Here is a 21,808-nt window from a genome sequence, read left to right as displayed (position 1 = left end):
TACTGTAAAGTTTAGTTTGGCTTAAAAAACTAAGGAAGGGAGAAAGGAGAGCTACAATCCAGCAATGCCCTCAACACTCTATTGGTTAAAATAGCCATGACTGCCAAATCCATTAATCATTTATTAATTAGTATAATCCCTTATTCCACACCTATGAATGAATTCTTAGGAGGATTTCTGTGCCTGTTCTGTTGCCACACCTCCACTGTGGTGTGATCATTCCTTAGTATATTATAATAATAATATATATGGCACAGCCTACTGATTACAGAATCCATCACTGTTTCAGCACAGAATCTCCACGCATCAGAAATACTGGTTTATGAAGTTAATATAGGCCCCAGTGGTTTCCTACATTCTTAATATAACTATCAGTAAAGGCTCTGCTGCAGGAGTAACCAACTGATGTCTCCTCAGATGTGCATCAGCCTTATTCAGCATTGTCTGTGGTGAGGATTAATAACAGATAGAATCTAACAATAGCTGGGGTGATCCAAAAACCCAACCAAATGGCAATGCCTGTTGTATTTCAGTCTGTTGGAGTAGAGATACATATGCAGGGGGTAAGTAAGCTGTCAGCTACAAGTTTCTTGCTCTGCTGTGTTATGCACTAACTTCATTCTTGGGACCTAAAGGGAGGAGGTTGCTATGTGCCTAAGAAGGAGGAGGAACAAACCCTGCATTTGGATATAAAAACATAAATATTAAAAAACATAGAATAGCTTCTGTCTGGAGAACTTCCCATCAACACAGAAAGAGCTCCCTTTGTTGCCAGTAGTCAACTTAAAGCTCAGTACCACCTTGGATTGGAGGTCCAGGTCCAGCATAATGTTATGCAAAAGGGTGGGGAGGACATGGGATCCCCACCAACAGTAACAGCATCTCCTTAGTATCTGGGGGAAATTTCTTAGCTCAACAGAAGGACTGCAAGAGGTTGGGTAACTTAAGGAATCTTTTACAGCTATGTATACTAGCACTCAGTGTTGTTCCCATGTCTGGTGTCACCTGGTGCAGAGGGAGGAGCTGCCTGAGGCAGTGACCAAAAGGGATTCTTTAAACCCTTATAAAATGTATTATTTTCTTCAATCAGGACATATATGTCAAATATTAAAATATTAGTGTCATTAATAGTAATCTCCATTGCTACATATCTACCCTTATAATCTGAGACTAATTTTGGTCTCAGATTTGGTTTCACAGTCACACTATTCCATTTTTTTTGTTCAGACCAAGTGAAGCAAATTCCTCACATAGTGTTTGTTTGTTTATTTGAGTAGGTGTACATGTGATTTGGATTTCCTGCAGATATATAACATCTACATTAGGTTTTTTCCAGATAGTGGAAGACAAAATTTCTCTTTTTATTTGCATTCAACCGCATAACATTCCAGGTAATAAATTTACTCATTGTAACCTATTTCAATATAATTACTTTTTATTGGATACTATCTACAAAATACAAGCCCCCCTCTTTCCCTTCCAATCCTTAACCCCCCCCACACTACTATTTCTTTTCTTTTCCTTTTTATCTTCAATTCAAAACACTCAAGTCCAATAAGCTTTCTTATCTTTGTTCTTTCCTTCCACTCATTCTCTTATCATTGCTTAATTTTAGTATTTGCGGGGGGGGCTCCATTTGATGCATCTTTTGGCATTGTTCACCTTTCCTCCCTCCCTCTGTCTTCAGGTCACTCTGGAATTTTTGTTATTTCTCTCCATACTGAGATATACCTGGGCCACAAACCAAAGCAGGCAGAAGGTGTTCCATGTTATTAAAAACACCAGTCCTTCATGTGGATGTAGTGGGTGCAGAAGAGAGTCCCTAAGGTATAAACCTACCCTTTTAAGCAAGTGAAATGCTGTCTGGAACGGGATGAACACAATTCATTAAACCAGAAGAGCTGTCAATATTTCCACTGTAGTCCCTCTTCGGAGAGTCTTGCAACTCTATAACTCTTTTATTATATGACTGAGCTTTTTAAACAGAAGCTGGATACCCAGGGATGAATGACTCAGTGGCTTCATGTAGACATTAAAAAACATGGGGATAAGAGTGCCCTCTATGGCTGCTGTCTTAACTGTATTCTGGTCACTCTTGTTCAGTGAGCTGGCCTGGTCTGTATCACATCTTCATAGAACCATTGAGGTAGAAGAGAACCCAAGGCCCATCCAATCCAACGTCCTGTCATGCAGGAAGACACAATCAAAACACTCCTATCAGACGTCCAGATCTTGACAGCTGGATTTAGCCAAATCTTGTTTACACCCATCACTTCTCTGTATATTTTGTCATTTGGTAAAAACTCACAAATTATTTCTTCAGGAAAGCTTCAGGAAAGCAGGAAACCTCTGCTTTGGCTTTGCACCATCTTGCCTTTTCACCTGCACTGTCTATGTATCTTTGTTTTGAATTTATCCTATGACAAGATCATGATATTTGTACATATCTAATAATTCTGGCTGAACTGCATTTTACCTTGGCACCATATGCCAGCTTCCTGCTGTAACATGTTTCTTGATCTTACCTGAAGGGTTCATATTTCAGAGCTTCTTTGAAATGTTTGTATAATATATTTTAGCTATCCTAGCTCTTAGTTCCAGAGTCAGTTGTTAAATTATCTGTAACATCCCTTTAATGTTATTGCCATCTTGTTATCTATCCTTCTAACATCTTAATTGTGAAACATCAAAAATTTACAACTGATTTTTCATTTTAAAAATTTGCATTGCTTTGAAAGATTTTGACTGGAAGCCTTTCATTGGTCTTCACACCTATAACAATATGAGTAATGTGCAATACCAGCCAGAATTGCTTTGTAAGAGGTGCCAAGGCAAGGTCATATTTAACCTTTAGCAAATGATATGGGGAGATGGCAGGTGCAGATTAGGCACAGAGAATCAAGAACAATTAACTTGGGTGAAAGGTGTTGCATATGCTGCACTGACCCATGTTTATTCTTCCATTTCCTGAATGGTGGCTGTATGATCTGAATCGATCTGATAGCACTTTCACGCTATCAGAGATGCAGATCACTGCAGTTCTTTAAAAAAGAATCGCTAAGGGTTCTGGTGCCAAATGCACTACTTTAAATGGGCTTTTTGGTGCCAACCCTTGCAAACTGCACCGAGGCAACTCAGTGCCAGTGTGAATGACCATGAAATAACCCAATTTCCACACCAGATTATTTCGTAGTGTGAATGGCCCCCCAGTCTCCTTTTCTGCATGATCTAAGTCAGTTTAACCAATGCCTTACAATTAGCTAACCTGAGGAATAGTGTCTTATCTTGTTACAGAAGGGCTGGAGGCTGTCACCATTGGTTTTGTAATAGGGGAAAGAAGTGTCATCTCCATCAGCTCTTACAGACACCCTCGTCCTTCAGTTCTGCACCCAAAAGTCTAGGCCCAGCAAAACTCAGCCTTGAAAACAGTATTTTTAATCAAGAGAAAGAAAAAACAACCGCACAAGAGATTCTGCCCTATGAGAAAAGGTGAGTGGAGTACATTGACACTTACAGCCACCTACAGTTGGGAACTTCTCTCATTGAACAAAGAAATTATCCCTATAATTGTTAGCACTGGAAAGGGGAAATAATGACAAAAATAATGTATTCACAATAAAATGATAGTAAACTGATATTATAGTCACATTCCCAGGTCTGCAAGATCTGTTGAAAATGAATGGGTTTACTTCTAAACGAAATGTACAGTATCAAGTTACAACCTGTCCCCCCCCCCCTCCCAAAAAAGGAAAGAAGCACACAAAAAACCCCAGGAATGAGAACTGAAAATTCTTATTCTATCTTAGAATGTCATGCAAGAAAACTCTTGATGAGTCAAAAACAGAACTGGGATTTGAGAAGCGGGGGAATGCATTATCCTTGAAAGGGGCATGTTTTGTTTGCTGGAACACTGAAGACAAGCCCTCCACACTACACCAATTATTACAAATTATTATTTCCATTGTGAAAAATGGAAATTAACCAAAGGCTGAAGGTAAAATCTATTCCACACAATGCAACTCAGTAGAGAAGAATGTAACTTGACAGCGAACATGACTGTGACCAGGGTGAGTTTGAATCCAATTGCACAACAAAGCACTTCTTTACACTCACATTTACGTGGTACAACAGCAACACATTACATTAAAAAGGGAAACAAAGATTAGAATATTAATTAGTTAATTTTAACACCCAGTCTAGAAAGAAAGAGTTGAGTAATATCTGTTCACAGATTAACACCAAAGCAATCCATGGAACAAACATTGCTGTGGTCTACTGCAAAGACACTGTAAGGGGAAACTGAGGTATGCCATAAAAATCAAACTTAACATTAAGAAAGCAAGGGAAGGAATTCTACAAAGCATCACAAAGAAAGGGATTCCCATTGCTAAGAAAGGGCAAAAAGCAGGAACCTACATTGCACTGAAAAGGAAACTACATTATCCAAGGTAGCTGTCTCACATTTCCTGATTGGGCCAACTATCATTTTGTCAATTATACAGGCAACTCAGTGTCACATCTTCTTCTCCTTGGTGGTCTGCTCTGCAGAGTGTTCTTTTTAAGACTAGATCTCAGAGTAACAAGAAACTGAGTCCTGCTGACCCCACAACCCATATTCCATTTAAAATCTAGAATATATGTTATGAAACAGAAGAGAGAGAACTGCTATCTTTCCCCCCTAAACACTCCCAATGCATCGTATGTACTGTAATCATATACAATTAGACAGATTTTTTCTTTATTTGATATCACATATATAGACTGTGTTCTCCTTGGCCCTTATCACACAGAGGTTTTTGCAGCTCAGATCTGGGGTGACTCCTGGTTCAGCTATGCAAATTCACATTATAATGTGAATGCTTTATCACACCTGGTTGCCCTTCCCTTCCGAATCGAGGGGGAATCGAATCCAAGGCAAGTCACGTGATGCGGATTAAAGCAAAGCGGAGTGAGTGCAAATTGTATTACCATACCGGTGGGATTCAACTATTCGAATCGGCACCCTTGCGCATGCTCAGTGGGGGTCTGAATGCATCATGACCTTGTACGTTTCTGGAGTGAAAGGGGGCACAAGTTCTGGTTCCCTGTTTCATGTAATTACGTGATTGTGTGAATATTTGCCTCATGAATATTTCTGTGTCTTCTTCATCCCCCTTTTTTATTTTCCCTTCCATTTCAGCAATTTCAACACAGAGATAGATAGATAGATAGACAGACAGACAGACAGACAGACAGACAGACAGACAGACAGATCTGTATATTCACATTCATGCACATACACACACATATATGTTCCAAAAAAATGAGTTGCCCCGGAAGTGAAAGGACCACCGAAAGGAAATGGGAAATTTGCAACCTGGGGGGTTTGCGGTGGTGTACCAAAGCAGAAGCAAAGTTGCATTCCACACCAGACCAATTCGGAGTGAAATCGAAGCGAGCTTCAATGCGAATTCTGTGAATTCACTTTTTTCCAAATTCATCGAAATGAGAAGTCACTTTGGATTCACTTTGGATTCACTGTGGAAGCACCACTGAAGGAGCGCCCATAGAAATGAATCGCATGTGATAATACATCACATTATCACATGAATTCGCAACATTGGACCCACAGTCACGTTGGATCTGAGCTGCAAAAAGCTGCAAAAACCTCTGTGTGATAAACTCCCATGCTGTATATTATTCACAGGACAAAGAGATTCCATGGTAAAGAAATGCACAATTAAATATCTTCCAAAACATTTTGCCTGCATTTTTCTGTACTGTCAACTCTAAGGCCAAGATGGACTGGGTAGCAGATCCATGGAAGTCATTATCTAGGAATTGCACAGATTTGGAAGGGGGCAGGAGTGACTGTAATGGCAAATTCTCTTTCCTCTGTGGGTCTGGGGGAGTTTTCAGGAATGTGAAAAGTGAAATGCTGAAGAAGGCTGGTGAAGAAGATAAAAAGTTCCATTTTTGCCATCTGTTCTCCAGGACAGGAATGACGGCCTGTAGACAGAAAAGGAAGGAGGACATCACCAAATCCATCTTTCTCTATCCTTACGGTAGTTCCTCTCAGGGACTACAGTAGCAACTTGTGATTCATGTCAGACATATTATGATAGCAGCTACATATTACAGCTGTACTGAATGCCAGTCATGTGAGCCATGACAGCCAAGGAAATCAATGCTACAGCTTTTACTCTTTTTCCATGTATTACAATCATCTTTCTTTTGGATTTACCTGCAGAGAAAGGCAAGAAGGCCTCTCGCTTGACAAGTTGCCTATTGGTATCCAGGAAGTGTTCTGGATAAAATTCATGTGGCTTCTCCCACATGGTTTCATCCTTCAGCACTGAAGATAAATGGTTGACAACTACAGATTCCTAATATGGAATAAAGACACAATGGTTAGAATACTGGTTTGATACTATGGTGATGCTTCTTTTATCACTGGGCAACTTAATCAATACATACGTAAATTTAAAAAAATATTTTATAGAAGTGTTGCCTGGTGTCCAAGTACAATTCCAGATCACAAAGAATTAAGGGAAATATCCCTGCTCATCTTGCACAAGAAGCAGTGAAAGGAAGAGAGAGAGAGAGAGATCCTGAGGATGATAGGTATACTAAAGACTGATAAGAGTGCAGCCATCTGCTTTATCGCTGTAGTGTGAGCTCTTCACAGATTGTTCACCAGGACAATCAGCTTGTTCTCCCACCACCAGGGATTGGGTGGGAAGGATCAGATTGCCCTGGTTTGTGAAAATCTCTGGAAAATCTACTCAAATTTGATTATGGGTTTTCAGTTTTTCCATTATACAATAGTTTGGTGTCTTCTTTTGGTTTGGCGTTCTGTTTTCTTTTCTTTCTTTTTTTAAATTAAAGCTTTCTAATCTTGATGGCTGCAACTGATGCATTGGGGGAAGGTGCCAGGTCTCTAGAAATAAGACAATCTTGTGACAAAGTCCAGCTTGTGAGCATGCAGAGAACAACAGTATAGCAAGCCCATCATATCAACAGGCTGAGTGGAGCTCCCATGGGTCACCCCAAACAATATTAGCCAATGGTGGCAGGCACGCATAGGTGCACTGATGTGGGCAGGCACACTTTCCTGCCCATTGACTGATATGGGCTTGCGTGCCTGTGGTTTTTCCCATCTGCTGGGTGTATGTGTGTGTGGAACCAAACTCCCACAGTTGGGAGGGGCCCACTGTATTTTTGGTTGTTGTCCAAGTTTCAGTCTCTAGTTTCCAGCTGAAATTCCAACAAAGGGCTTCCTAGAATCAAAAATGGGGTCACAGCCATAACTCATCAGGACTTTTTAAGGACAAGAAGACAGGAAAGGAGAGTGAAATAAAAAAAAACTTCTTAGGAGAGATTTCTGCCATTGTGGTAAGTAGGCAGGTGATGCAGAATAAATATTGTCACCTCCCCTCCCACTTGTGAGAAAGCTCTGGATATGACAGTATTTTATGTTTCAACGGGGTGGTGGGTTTGAACCTTCAGCCATACCTAGTCTTGAGGACAACTGTAGAAGTGCTGAACAGGACAAGGAAATAAATTTCCTGGATGAGAGCCACGAGGATGGGAAGACAATGTTGGCCAGCTGGGTCAGAGATGGAGGAGCAGACCAGGAGGGAGTATTACTCAGTTTAGGAAGTGTGCGGATTAAAGCTACAGCCTACCTCATATTTTCATGTTGTAACCCAAATCAATGTAGTTTCAATTTCACATTTGTAAAATAAATTACTGGTAAACAGAATACGTTATTTTAGTTGGACCGCAGCTTAATCTGACTGAAAAGCATTTTGTTTATTTTTTTACTAGTTAGAATATCCAGGTGCTGCTTGGTCCTGTCTGGATCATAGTTCCTACTATGCTTGCTCACCAGATATTCTGTAAACACTTTGTAATACTGGATGATGGGATATGTTATATATGTTAAAAGTTGCTGATGCTGGGTAGAAAGATTGTTTATCTTCCTTGTAGATGGATCATGAGCAGATGTGAGGGGAGGAAATATGCGCTGTGACCTAACATAGCCAGTTGTGTGGCGATCCTTGGTAGGGAGAGGGAATAGGAATGTTTCAGTTTGAAGACAAATGGGTGTGAGCACCCAAAAAACATTTGAATTGCTATGTACTTTTAATATACTGTGTAACTGAAAATGCTTCAGTTCTGACAACATTGTTATGCTGTGATTAACTTAGTTTTATAAATAGAGTTTTGTGACTTTGGTGAGACTTGTATTTCCTGAACTGAAGTTATCCAGTATTCAACAATAATCCCCCAAAAGGGTCCACTAAGCATCCTATGTTCTGGATCCCCCCCCCCTTTTTTTTTTTTTAAATCTTCTCAGCAATATCTCAGAGAGAAAATTCTTCCATTTTCCCATTTGTTTTTTAACCTTGGGAATCTCAGCAATGGTGCTTCAAGAACTAGCATACTTGATATCACTAAATGCAGCCTGTTTCCCTCCTGTTTCCTCACCTACCTAAAAGAAAAACCTCTGAAACCTTAGCAGCAGTGCTTTAGAGAACCATTCCCATTTTCCTGCCTTTTCTTTTAGCTTATGGAGATTTAACTCTGTCAAATTTTGAAGCATTTACCAATGCATTTATAGCTGAACCCTTCTGTTTGCTTCTAGTAAGTCCACACATTGGTGTTAGTTTTGACTAAAAACTGGACATTACAACATGACCAGCATTGCATCCATTCTCAATTTTTTAAGTATCTAGCACAATAACCTGATGGAGTTTTGGCTGCTAAGGCATGCAGACATTCTCTTTCAATATTATAAATGCAATGAAGAAATTCAGTTGAATCATTCTAGCCCTGATTCACTTTGGGCACCAAAATCATTCCAAGTGATAAATCAAATTATGATATAGTATCTTATATACTATAGTATCTTATATTTACTCTGGGGGTAAATAAACTTACCTTAGGGATAACAAAATCAGCAAGCTCAGTATCTTTGTGTGTGACAAAAGGTAATGAAATAGGTGCAATATCAGCACAACGCTGAATTTCATGAATCACAGCACTAGTATAGGGCAGATTCAACTGGTCCTCCATTGTAGGGGATTTTACTCTGCCAATCACTGTATCAATTTCTTCATGGACTCCTCCTAGAAAAATTGATTTTAAATTATTATGTGGCAGTCCTATACTCCTTTACATGGGTGCATGTCCTATAAAAAGGATTGGGGCTTACTTTCTGAATAGACACATGTCAGACAAATTTTCAATATTTTACATTTTCTCCTCAAAGCAGCTTAGAGTGGATTTTTTTTTTGTCTTCCTGCAGAAACCCTGGGCAGTTCAGTGAGTCTAATAGCCAAAGAGAGATTCGTTCTTGGATGTTGCATGTTCAGACCTATCCATTCTATCACATTTGTTTTCAGGGGGGCGGGGGGAAGAGGGGAGGAGAACAGACAAACAATAAACACTAGATTTTTTAAAAAGATAAAACCTTGGTGGTGGTTGTATCTCAATAAGTATTTTATTTTAGGGTTGCTATATTACCTGATAAGTCAGTCCTGAACCGGGCCCAGGGTAGCTTCCAGCTACATTCAGGACATGCATAATCTGAATGCCATGCTTCCAACGCAGCCCAACAGCAACCCTTTTGAGCTGTCTGTTTGAGGCCTCTATTTTCTAGCTGAAGAAAACAATTCCCCCATCTTTTTTTGAAAATGACTTTGTTTAGGAAATTATTCACATAGTTAATAAACACCTTAATTTTGTTTATTATATACATTTGTCTCAAAAAGTAGGGTAAGTCCCATTTCTTGCTGTAACAACCATTCTACTGAATTTCTATAAGGTACAGAGGTTTTAATTTGGTGATCATGGTTAAAGGTTTGATGGTTGAGACAACATTTCTGAGATGAGGAATTCTATCTACTCAAGCTGCAAATTTTGAAAAAGGGAGGAAGGCAAGAAGGGAATGCCCATGGTGTTCCATCACAACATCACTCTTTGGTATACTCAGTGGTTCCCAAACTTTGGTCCTCCGGGTGATTTGGACTTCAGCTCTCAGATGCCCTAGCCAGTTTGTCCAACAATCTAGAATCCTGGGAATTGAAGTCCAAAACATCTGGAGGGCCAAAGTTTGGGAATCACTGGTATACCTTGTGAGGCACCCTTCTATCTCTCCCCCATTGATCACTTACTCTGAACCTCAGGATGAAGTACCAGCTTGAGAATTCCCCAGAGTAGGGTGGAAGAAGTGGTTTCTGTGCCAGCCGCAAATAAATCATAAAGAAGATGAAACAGGTTTTGTTCATTAAAGCTGCTCTCTTGATTTCCTTTAGCCTGAAGTAAATTAAACAGCTTGTTAATTCATTTGTTCCATTATTAGTGATTGTTCATTATCTGCAAGAGATACTTGAGACAATAAAAGATTAAAACAAACAAGATTTCTCCCAGAAATTAATTTATTTGTTTATTTAAATATTGTAATAATAATACAAGTTGGACTACAACTCTGGAGATCAGGGTTTTGAATCCTGGTTTCACAATGTAAGCCTGCTGGGTGACCTTGGGCAGGTCACAGTCTCTTAGCCTTAGAAGATGGCAATAGGAAACCTGATCTGAAGAAACTCTACACAATAGCTTTGCCCTAAAAACACACTACAGCAATGCACGGAATAATATTATTTAAGCAATGATGCAATATTCTGCTAGAAACATCGCCAGCTGCTAAATTAGATCTATGCTGAAGGTCTGTGCTATAGATTTTCTGTTCCTTTCCCTCATGAGTTCAAGATTGCTTTAAACAAATGCTGTTAAACAATATTTCAGTGATGTATTCAAGTCTTTTACTCCAGGTCTCAAACCAAGTCTCATGTCTTTACCTTCAAGTCTCAGGTTGAGTCTCAAGTCCTTGCAAGATACTTTCAAGTAAAGTCTCAAATGGGAGACTCTTTAACAGAAAAAAGAAAGTGGATTATGTTCCTCAGAGGGGAAGAGCAAACACATTAGGCAATGGGCCTGAGGCAAGGGTTGGAGGACCCATCTAAAGCGTTTGAAATGTTTTAGAAGGAGCTTTCCATCTCAACCCTGTTGCCTAATGCATTTGCTGTTCCCCTTTGAGAAATGTTCCCATCTCTGACAGAGGCCTTACCAGCTGCCCATAGTGAATGACACCAGCAAGTTGGTCACTAAAAATATACAAGTTGTAAGTCATGTCGAGTCAGTTTATCATTTATTGCTGAGTCAAGTCCAAACTGAGTCACTTTATTTCTGATAGCCTTGTATGGTTCTTAAGGTTGCATTGATATTATTATTATTATTATTATTATTATTATTATTATTATTATTCCTTTTTCTCAATATAGGCACTCAAGGTTTCTAACAACAAATTTAAAACAGTACAAGTCAAAAACAATACAAAAGCAATAAAATATAGATATAAAGTTTTGTATGTTTTTGTATGTTTGCATACACCCTTGCACATTTCTAAACGAAACTCTTCTGTTCATTGAAATGGGAGTGCTTTTTGCAGTTATTACTGGTACACGTAGTGAAAAGATACCTGAAGTTACCATCCTCTTGCAAGCCTCCTTTTGAGCTATAATTTCTCCACAATTTCAAAGAGATGTTGGCACTACTGGTGGGGGCCCCCAACATACCCCCTCCCTTTTTAGGATAAAACATATGCTGCACCTTGTAAGTTCTGTCTGTCCTAAGACTACAGTTTCCTAAAATAACTTCACAAAGACAAAGTTTGTCAAAAAAATCTTGTTAAAGGAACTTGAGATGTTTACCTACCAGCAGCATTATTGCCACTGAACTAGTTAATGACATAACTAGTTAAATTAAATTAAAATCCAAAAAACTAGAAAAGAATTTCAGGAGATCAGTGTCTAAAAATACCTTCCTACCTTTTCAATTTCCTCCAAAAATGCATCAATCAAATCTCTTGGAAAAGTGGGGTCTCTGGTTTTCTTATGTTCATCCACTATCTCTTTTACAATAGAATTGAAATCATCGTAGATTTTCTTAACTTTATGGTGAGGTCCAGGAACACAGGAGAACCACGATCCTGCAGTCATAATCTGGTATAGTAGTAATCAAAGAATAGTTACACGAGGAGCTTTTTAAAACAGAAGATACTTCAACTGAAATGAAACTGTATTGATAGTATGGCCGTAGGTACTCATTTCTTCACACTTGACACTTCTCTTTCCCATTTTTTTATCCTCACTCTTCAACCTATTGTCCAACATCAGCATGACAACAAAAACAACAATGATAATATATCTGATCTGAAACAAAAATCTGCATCAGGAAAAAATGTTTGCTTAAACTTCAAGAGTTTGAGAGTTTTCTGATCAAAAGCACACCTAAGCTGCAGCCTTTTTTTGGAATGAATGTCAGGTCTGGTATTTGGTTTTTTGTTTGTTTGTTTTCAGCTTGAGAAAGAGAAATTCAGTAGTTCAGTGATTTAATTTAGCTCCCTTTTTGCATGATTATATAATGTGGGACCCACTAAACTACATCGTGCTCCTCTTTTTAAAAGTTCAAAGCTTGTTTTTCTCAGGTCTAGAACAAATTTGCATTTTGGTCATCAAACCCTATCAATTCTGATTTTCCAAGTCACTCTTCAAGTAGAAAAACACAGAAACATTTTAAAGACCCAACCTTCCTTCCAAAATAAATATAGTCGCTGAATATCACATTCCAAGGATCCTAAAATCATTTCTAAAAAGCCAGGTTTAGTCGCACCCTGGAAAGTGGTAACAGTGTGACTCAGACAGTTCTTTGGTGAGAGTGTTCTGTAAGTGGGATGTGATGACCAAGACGTCTTGTCTTGCCTAATCTTAGATGGCTCTTTCCAGTTAATCTCCAGTCAAACTCATGAAGGTACCTGGGGCAGGATTCTCATTAGACCCTTCAGGAGCTCATTAGTCAAATGCATTAGTTTCAGGAAAGTTTCATCACTGTATTCAAAGCGAGCACCAAATGTTAGCCCACAGATAATATTGCCAACTGCCCTGTAGATAAGATTGTGTGGGTCAAAAGGAGAACCTGTATGAGATACAAGAAGAACAAAATTGTTGAGGTGTGTCATTATCATCATCACTATTATCATATGTAGCCTGCTTTTCATTATGCAAACAATATGTGAGCATTCTCTAGATTTCACCATTTCCCCCTCTTTCTTTGGTAGATGTGTGAATGCTAAATGAGAGTTCTGCCCTGCAACAAACTGCTGGAAATCCCATTTCTCTTTCTTGATCTAAGGACCAGTCTTCTTTGATCCTCTTTCCCCTGTTCTTCTCCCAGCAATTTCTGACCCCAGGATTTGCTTAGCACCAACTTCTGCCACTTTCTAGCACCCTAAATCTAGTCCCCATAATCTGATGTCACAGCCTGTATCATAGGACCCTCCCCATTTCTACAGTACTTTCTCCGCTCCTCTCTTTGAGTTAACTTGTCCCCATTTTGAAGCAAGTATATCTCAATGTCTAGTTGTTTATCAGTTCTGAAGCTCTACTGTAACATTTGCTGTTCCCCAGTGCAACCATTGTGTTAATAATTTTGATTCTTGAGTTTTATGTACAAATTCCCCAGTGAAATAGCTCTGTATGACTATGTGTTACTAGGCCCAATCTGCCTATATGCATTACTTTCCAAGATTCAAAGATACTTTTTGAGTGTATATACTCAGAACATGTATGAGTTTCAGATTTTATTACTGGGATTAATAAAGGGGCAAATGAAAAGCCATAATAAAATAATAATAATAATAATAATAATAATAATAATAATAATAATAATATATTATTATAACATCAATGAGACAATGGAAAAATAGGGAAATACCATCAGATTGGCTACTGAAACTGTTCGAACTCGTTGAGATGGATAAATTAACTATGTTAGGGAGACATAAAATGATAAATGGCTTTGTGAAGGATTGGTAGCCCTTTCTAAAATTTATGGAAGAGAGAAATCAAGAAATTATATTTAAAGATCTGAAAAACTAATTATTTGTTTTGAAAGTAAAATGTTGCAATTATCCGTGTTTCTATACGTTGTTAAATGGAAGAAAAATCTTGATAGTCAAGTAATGCCAATGAAGGGAAAACTGAAAATCCAAATTGTTTTGTTTGTGTAGATATGTTTATTTTTTTAACTCTCTTATACTGTATCATATTTCAGTATGCGCCTTTATTGTTTGATTCAGAATGTGTGTTAGAAAAACTTCATTAAAAAGATTGGAGGAAATAAGAAAGACGTGTATGAGTTTATACATGTGTTTTGAATGTGTACCTTCCTTCTAGCAGATAGCTATAGCATTTTGTGTATTGAATGGACTTTAAATTTAAAAGTAAATCCTGGGAAGATAAATAGAATGCTCAGACCCCATTTTAGTCCAACAGTTCCATTGCTTCTACCTTGGTTTCAGTCCAGGCCTTTGCATCATGACCGTGGAATGTGTAAAGACCTGATCACAATCTAAGATCATAATCTTAACACTGACAAGTGACCAAGGAATCAACATGGAAGAGGAGATGCTGAAGAATTCAAGGTTGAGGAGTGACGTTCTGGAGCTCAGACTATGGAGGAACCTTTAGCCAGGACTGGCTGCCTGGAAGACTACATCATATCCATTGGTGGATATGAAATCCATATGACTTCCTCTTATCCATTGGAAGTGCATTAAAGAGGAACTATACTTGTATCACTTACAGAAATGATTTCGCGACTCCAGAGGGCACTAGAGACACATAGAGACAAGTAGGGCTCCCTAGTGTGTGTTTTGTTTTGTTTTTTCTTTTCTTGCTGATCTGTTATTTTTTTCATTATACAATGATACTCTCAGGTACAGTTTCCCTTCCAAACATTTCCCCCAAGTCCTCTTTCGCTAGTGTAACAAGACCTCCTTTCTCTATCTCTCAGATTTTTAAATAAGAATTTAGTACATTACATATCTGTAATATGTAACTGTTCCTTTGTCTCAAAATAATTTTTAATATTGATTTCAAACATCAACTATCATTCAGGCCTCCAGAATGTATCCCAAGCCATCTCCATCTCCTAACCCAAATGAGATTACCTTCTTTGGATTTGATCTCAGAACACAAATATCCAGCTTCCTCTGATATTCTTTTTTCAAGGGATTTTTTCCCCATCCCAAAGTTTTTCAGTGTAGAGACACAGAACCTTCTCTGTTCCCTCCAGCCGTTGCTGCATGTTGCCAAGAAAATTCCTAAACAAGATAAAAGAAATTCCTGACAATTCACTATTAATTTTTCTGTTTAATCTTTTAAAAGGTAAGACCTGATTCTGTAATTTTTCTTCTTATATTTTATAAAAATTCTCAGCCAGTTTTCCTAGTTGTTGTAATTCTTTGCTTATTTCATTCTTGCAGGTAAAAGTGAATAATTTCAAACATTTTCTCCCTGTTGATTTTCTTGCTCATTATTAAACTATTCTTTGTTCTTCATAACTTTTATGTGCAAAATAACACTTGCCAAAGAACTTGTTCCATGGTTGTTTTTTTCACAAAAACAGCATTCTATGTACAGAATTATGACATTTTCATAAAAGTTTTATTTAAAAAATCTTTAAAAATCTAATGGTGGTTGACCATTTTCACAACAAGATGTCTCAGTTGAGGGACTCCTTCTTTCCAAGGATGAGAAATTCTATGAATATTCTTTGCATTCCTACATTACTATCTGTTATTTTACTGCTGATGACACAGTCAATCAGCTGACTGAGCAGACTGGACAAGAAAGCACGGGCCAAGCCCATGCTTACCTGGCTCAGGGTTCAATCTGGAACAGTCCCCAGGCTAATGTGGGGACACTGTCCCTACACCAGATCCAGTATGCTGCAGGCTCTTACCTCCATCATTGGTGCTTAATGTGATGTGGAAACAGGATACCTGGCTGCAGGCGACCCGTTTCTGCATCAGATCCAGTGACAGGGGGGTAGTCTCATGCAGCACAGACAATGGAGGTAAGTGGAGCATGGGGCCATCAGGACAGCCAGGATTTGCCACAATTCTTTCCAAGAAAGTATGCTGCAAATGGTGGGACAATTTGACCCACATTAAGGCCCTTTTGCTCTAGGATTGGATCCACTGGATCCACACCTGATTGGGCAGGATTAAGCCTGATCCTGCCACCAGGGTTTATGGTCTACATCATCCTACCAGAATGTCAGGGGGGGGGATCCCAGGTCTTTTGTCCCATGTGGACAATCCCACAATGTTGTCTAGTAAGGTCACAAAGCTATTTAGTTCATCTGCCTCTCCATACCTATCTTGATCATTTATAGGCCAAGCAAAGAAAGAACTATCTTCTCACATGCTTCTGAGCCCTGTTACTTGAATGTGGTTCTTATTGTAGCCAGCTGCATGAGGATCTGTTTACAAGTTTATAACAATGGCTGGGTTGTGAAGGGAAGGAAAATCCCCAGTAGGGCAATAGATTTATTTGGACAGACCAAAACACCACAGGAGTGTGCTGGCTATCAGGGTCTCCAAAACTCATCATCAAATTGAGTGGTATAAATAGAAGGGCTGGGGAAAGAAACATAGACATTTAAAAATTTAGCCAGATGTTGTAACCCTGAATTCTGCAGTTAAACTCAGTTCCAAAATAGAGGCTGTAGACTGAATGAATCACTGGTCAGTGAGCAGGTGTCATACTGTATCAAGCAAGTGCCCTGGGCAAGTCAAATGCTCTCAGCCTTAGAGGAAGGCAATGGCAAACCTCCTCTGAACAAAACTTGTCAAGAAAAACCCACGATAGGGTCGCCATAAGTCAGAAAGGACTTGAAGGCACACAACAACAGCAAATACTAGGAGGCTACTGAAAAACAAAACAAAAGAAAACCAGACACATTTTTGGATTTTAGACTTTCCTGTTTCTTCCCTCAACCTGTAATCTTTTAAAAAATAAAAAAGACAAAAATGTTTGCAAATATTTGTCCATCCCATTGAATGACTTTTAATGGCTGCTTCATGCAGAGCATAAGACTTTTGCAATGAATTGAATTAATAACAGGAAAAAAGAGATTGGCTCCTAGATGAGTCCATAACCAAATACAGTTGACCCTCTGTTTTCACGGCAGATCTGTTCTGGATCCTTCCCCTCGTGAAAACAAAGGCTCGCCCTTATTGAAGCCCCATAGGCTTGAATGGAGCACGCCCTGGGTGTGTGCGCCATTGCAAGTAGCAGAGGTCGCCCCTCCACCTATATTCAAGGGCCCGGATCTGAGATCCATGCATTAGGAGGGGCGACTGTACAGTTGTCCTATATTTTAACTGTTATGGCTGTAACATTCCACTGCACAAAATCATTTTGTTAGAAAATACACAGCACATTCCATCATTGCCTGAGCAACACTTGCCTCCACACTTCTTTGCATGGCCTATCACATACAACAGTGGCAATGATGGCCGGTCAACAAAGTCCTCAGCTTTTTGTCCCAGGGCTTCCTTTATGATCTTGAAACCATTTAATACAACAAAATTTTTCCATCCAGCCTGGAAAGAGACTACTGGTCCAAAGTGTCTTTTCAGCTATAATGCATAAGAAGAAAACAAACAGACAAACAAATGAGTCTGTCATCTAGAGAGAAATTGCAGCAAGAATAGAAAACTCCAAATAGTACAGACCATTAAAGGGGGGGGGGGGGGAATTTAAAGGGACTAGATACAGGCTAATTGTTTGAAGGTAATTCTTGAAGGCACAAACACAGTTTGTTGAATATCTCTTCTCTTTAGGATCTTTTCTAGTTCTTTCATAACTGTCCTTCCCATTTCCGGTCTTCTTATTTCTTGACTGCAGTCACCAATCTGATCAATGTTTGATCCCAGGTACAGGAACTCTTTAACTATTTCAGTTTCCTCATTGTTGAGATTTAATTTATGTATTTCTTCTGTGGTCATTATTTTTGTTTTCTTTATCTTTAGTATTAAGTGTGCCTTTGCACATTGATCTTTGACCTTCCTTAGTAATTGTTCCAAGTCTTTGATGTTTTTTGCTAGTATTATGGTACCATTCCCTTAGTATCTTAGATTGTTGATGTTCCTTCCTCTTATTTTCACTCTTCCTTCTTCTTAAAAAAAAGGCACAGCATATTAGTTTTAAGTGTGCCAAAGCACTGCTGGACACTGCAGAAACCTGGTGCTTCAGGCTCAAGGCTGAGTACAGAACTAGTAATAATAATAATAATAATAATAATAATAATAATAATAATAATAATAATATGTGCCTGCCTCTTTACCGGTTGTGTGCCTGCCTCTTCAAGGGGGGTGCAATCCTGATCAGAACAAGCTAAATCTCTAGCCCCTGATCTGCCTTTTGACTGAGCAGTGCTTTTGTTTTCTCTGGGTTAAACTTCAGTTTCTTCATCCTAATCCAACTCATTAGTGATGACAGACACCACTTTAGAACAGAGATAGATTCTTTGGAGTTTGGTGGGAGAGGAGACATCAAACTCCCAAAACCTGGACAACTTCTCTCAGAGGTTTCATATAGATATTGAATAGCATGGAGGTTGGGGAGCATAACCCTAAGGGGTCTATTGAAGCAAAGGATTATTTTCAGACAAGAATGGTCAATTTGTTGGGTTAGAAATAAAATGGGAGAATTTGGATATCTTGTTAATAGGTGTTTATGTCCCACTAGATAATAAAAGCAAACTACTGGAAAAATATGGAATTTCCACATGATAATATAATAATGATGGGGGACTGGGATGGGGTGTTGAACCCCTCAGTTGGCAAGAAAACTAAGGGGAAACTTAAAGATAAACAAGGGCAACTCCCAAAATCTGTTTTTAATTTATTAGATATGTTACAGTAGAATCTCGATTATCCGACCTTTGGTTATCCAACGTTCTGGATTATCTGACATCCAATTGCTTCTTCATGAGCGCGCATGTGTGCTCACGAAGAAGCATGGAACAGTGGATAATGGCGCAGCGGCTTCATTTTCCTCACCTTCATTTTCCGCACTCCCCGCAGGCTGAGGAAATCCAAGCCGTGCAGGAGGGAAGGAGGAAGGGAGGAGGGGAAGGGAGGCGAGTGACTTTTGTCCCCAATGGCGGTGCACACACGCACACGCCATCATTGGGGGCAGTCTGGGTTATCCAACATACTTGGTTATCAGACTATCAGCCGGCCCATTTATATCAGATAATTGAGACTCTACTGTACTTCCAGATGATGTATGGAGACACAAATATGGTCAAACAAAAGACTTTAGTTTTTTGTGGGTTTTTCGGGCTAGGTTTACTGAATATAAAACTGTATTATTACACATGTCCTTTAGAATGGTTAAAGGAATGGCTCAGAATAGATAACAGAAGATTATTACATCTGGAGGGAATAGATAATGTTTTCAGTTGGCATGCATTATTATGGTAAAGTAAGAACAAACAGTGATTTCAAAAACTACTATAAAAGGAAAGCTCTGTGGAAAATTTGGGATAAATACAAAAATAAGATAAACAGAAACATTCCAAAAAGTATTTCACTAAATGAAGCTTTACATAGAAATGACTAAATGTTGAGAAATAAATTGTTAACTTATAATGAATTATTAATAGAAGAACAAGGTAAATTAAGATTAAAAACTAGAGAGGAATTACAAACTGATGGTATAAAATGGAACTGGTTTCTTTATATGCAAATAAAATAAAGGTATACTATGGATCAAAAAGCATATGGGATAACTAATGAAACAGAAATGGAAAATACATTATTTAAAGAAACATGATCTTGTTGCAAAAATCTATAAAATTTAGTTGAGATGGGAAATGGAAGAAGAACAAATTAAAGAATGCATGATCCGTGGCCTGAAGTGACTGTAGGAGAAAACTGTGACAGCTGAGTGAAAGTGCTGCCATGAGCTCTGCAGTGCCAATTTTATTTGAAATTAATGTCCAATTAACTTTACATAAGAGTCAGCTGTTGTAGCTCTCTCTGTATTTTAAACTGGTATTCATTGGCATGAATACCAATTTAAAATATAGAGAGATCTGCAACAGCCTACTCTTATGCAAACTTAATTAGAAATAAAGTTGACACTGCACATGAGAGCCAGCATGGCATAGTGATTTGTGCCTTGCACTACAATTCTGGAGATCAGGGTTTAATTCCTGCTTGGTCATGAAACCCACTGGGTGACCTTGAATAACTGACATGCTCTAAGCCTCAGAAGTAGGCAATGGCAAACCTCCTCTGAATAAATCTTGCCAAGAAAACCCCATGATTAAGTTGCCTTAGGGTCTCCATAAGTCAGACATGACGGCCCACAGTACACATACATTTATTGGCATGTGGGAGAGATTCAGCCAAGAAAACCCACTGGGTGATCTTGGACAAGTCACAGCTGTAGGGGAAGCCAGTGGCAAACCTCCTCTGAGTAAAACATGTCAAGAAATCTCTGGAATAGGTTCACCATAAATCAGAGTTGATTTGAGAGGATATAAAATCATCAACAAGATATTCACTTATATGTTTATTTGAAGAGTCAACAGAAATTATTTAAAAGTCAATTTAAAAGCCTGCTTAAAGTCAATACCAAAAGTAATGCCAACATATATATTCCGTTTTTATGGAGAGACAGAGAGGACGGGGGCTTGTAAAAATACTCCGTATTTCAATAGAATAGACACAATCCAGCCACACACAATTTGGAAAAAAATTGGGCATTTTACGCAGGAGGGGGACTCCATAATTCTGATGGAAAAGGCTGCACAGTTTTAACCAGAGTATCCACAGAATGCACATTAACAAACTGTGGCTGTCCATCCGCTTTGCCTAGATCCACATGGCTGCACACTTTGGGCAGAGGGAGAGCAAATAGATGCAAATTCACACAGGAAGACAATTAAACAACGATGCAAATGAGCAAAAATCCACAGCAATTCACATTATACACATGTATAGACTAGCCTAATGAGACACACAGAAATGTCATTGATTCCACTAGTATAAGTAATGCAACTAATTGTATTTACTGCAGGGGAACGGAAATCATGGAAATTTTAATGGAAATTTATACCTTGATAATTTTATTTGATATAGTCAACTGGGGGGGGGGGGTCCCAGCTACTGTTATTGTACCATAACATGCATTGCTCTAAGAAGTGGGTGAGCTGATACTTACATAAAGAGCAGTTTTATCAGGATTGTTTCTATCAAGTAGAAGTAAGTTCCCAATGAAAGGCAGAGGGGCAGGTCCTGGTGGACAGCGACTAGCTCTCTTCCTCCATTTCTTATAATCCAGCAGCAGGGCAAAGGCAAGCAGTGTAAGAGAAATGGACACTGCTGTGAGATTATTCCAGCAAGATGAGACCTGGTGCCACAGCCAAGAGGTAGCAGGCAGGATCACAAACACTGGAGTAAACATCATCCTCCCAGTGATTCCTGTTCTCTTAATGAACGTTTTCAAGTAATTCACTGCTGCTTTGGAAATTCCTTCTTTTATCTTTCTTGGTTCAAATTATTGCTGCAGTGTATCCCACTATTAATATGGTTGCCTGAATAGGTGTGCTAGTGTTTTTGCCAATGAAACTGTAGAATGATTGCACAAGGACTTCAATTGTGTGCACTGTATATATTTAAAATATATTTATTGCTTCTATCTTCACCTAAATACACCAGATAAGAAGGGCAGCAACAAGTTCCACAGCTGAAATTAGGCAAGGCATGGGTGAACTGATAGGGAATGTTATGGAGGGGTTAATAATATGCCTGTTGAAGATGAATCACTTGAGGGTCAAGCCAGGCATTTAGCATTGCTTAAACAGTGCTGAAATCTTAAACCTTCAAGGCACAATAGCA

The 21,808-nt window shown here is 38.8% G+C and overlaps 1 protein-coding gene across 1 annotated transcript; it reads right to left on the bottom strand.

Annotated features, from left to right (window-relative positions):
* Positions 1-5,809: 5,809 nt before the first annotated feature.
* Positions 5,810-21,377, bottom strand: LOC149311999 (cytochrome P450 2D14-like). Its single transcript, XM_089526618.1, has 9 exons — positions 21,132-21,377; positions 17,362-17,533; positions 15,056-15,208; positions 12,860-13,020; positions 11,874-12,047; positions 10,161-10,302; positions 8,926-9,113; positions 6,224-6,365; positions 5,810-5,988 (listed from the first exon to the last, which is right to left on the bottom strand). Exons 1-9 carry the CDS (start codon positions 21,375-21,377, stop codon positions 5,810-5,812), a joined length of 1,557 nt encoding a protein of 518 aa, XP_089382744.1.
* Between the last annotated feature and the right edge of the window lie 431 nt (positions 21,378-21,808).

This window comes from Sceloporus occidentalis, unplaced genomic scaffold (genome assembly GCF_023333645.1).
Source record: "Sceloporus occidentalis isolate IW3139 unplaced genomic scaffold, rSceOcc1.0.p SCAF_5, whole genome shotgun sequence".
NCBI lineage: Eukaryota > Metazoa > Chordata > Lepidosauria > Squamata > Phrynosomatidae > Sceloporus > Sceloporus occidentalis.
This window is presented reverse-complemented; position numbering and strand designations above follow the sequence as displayed.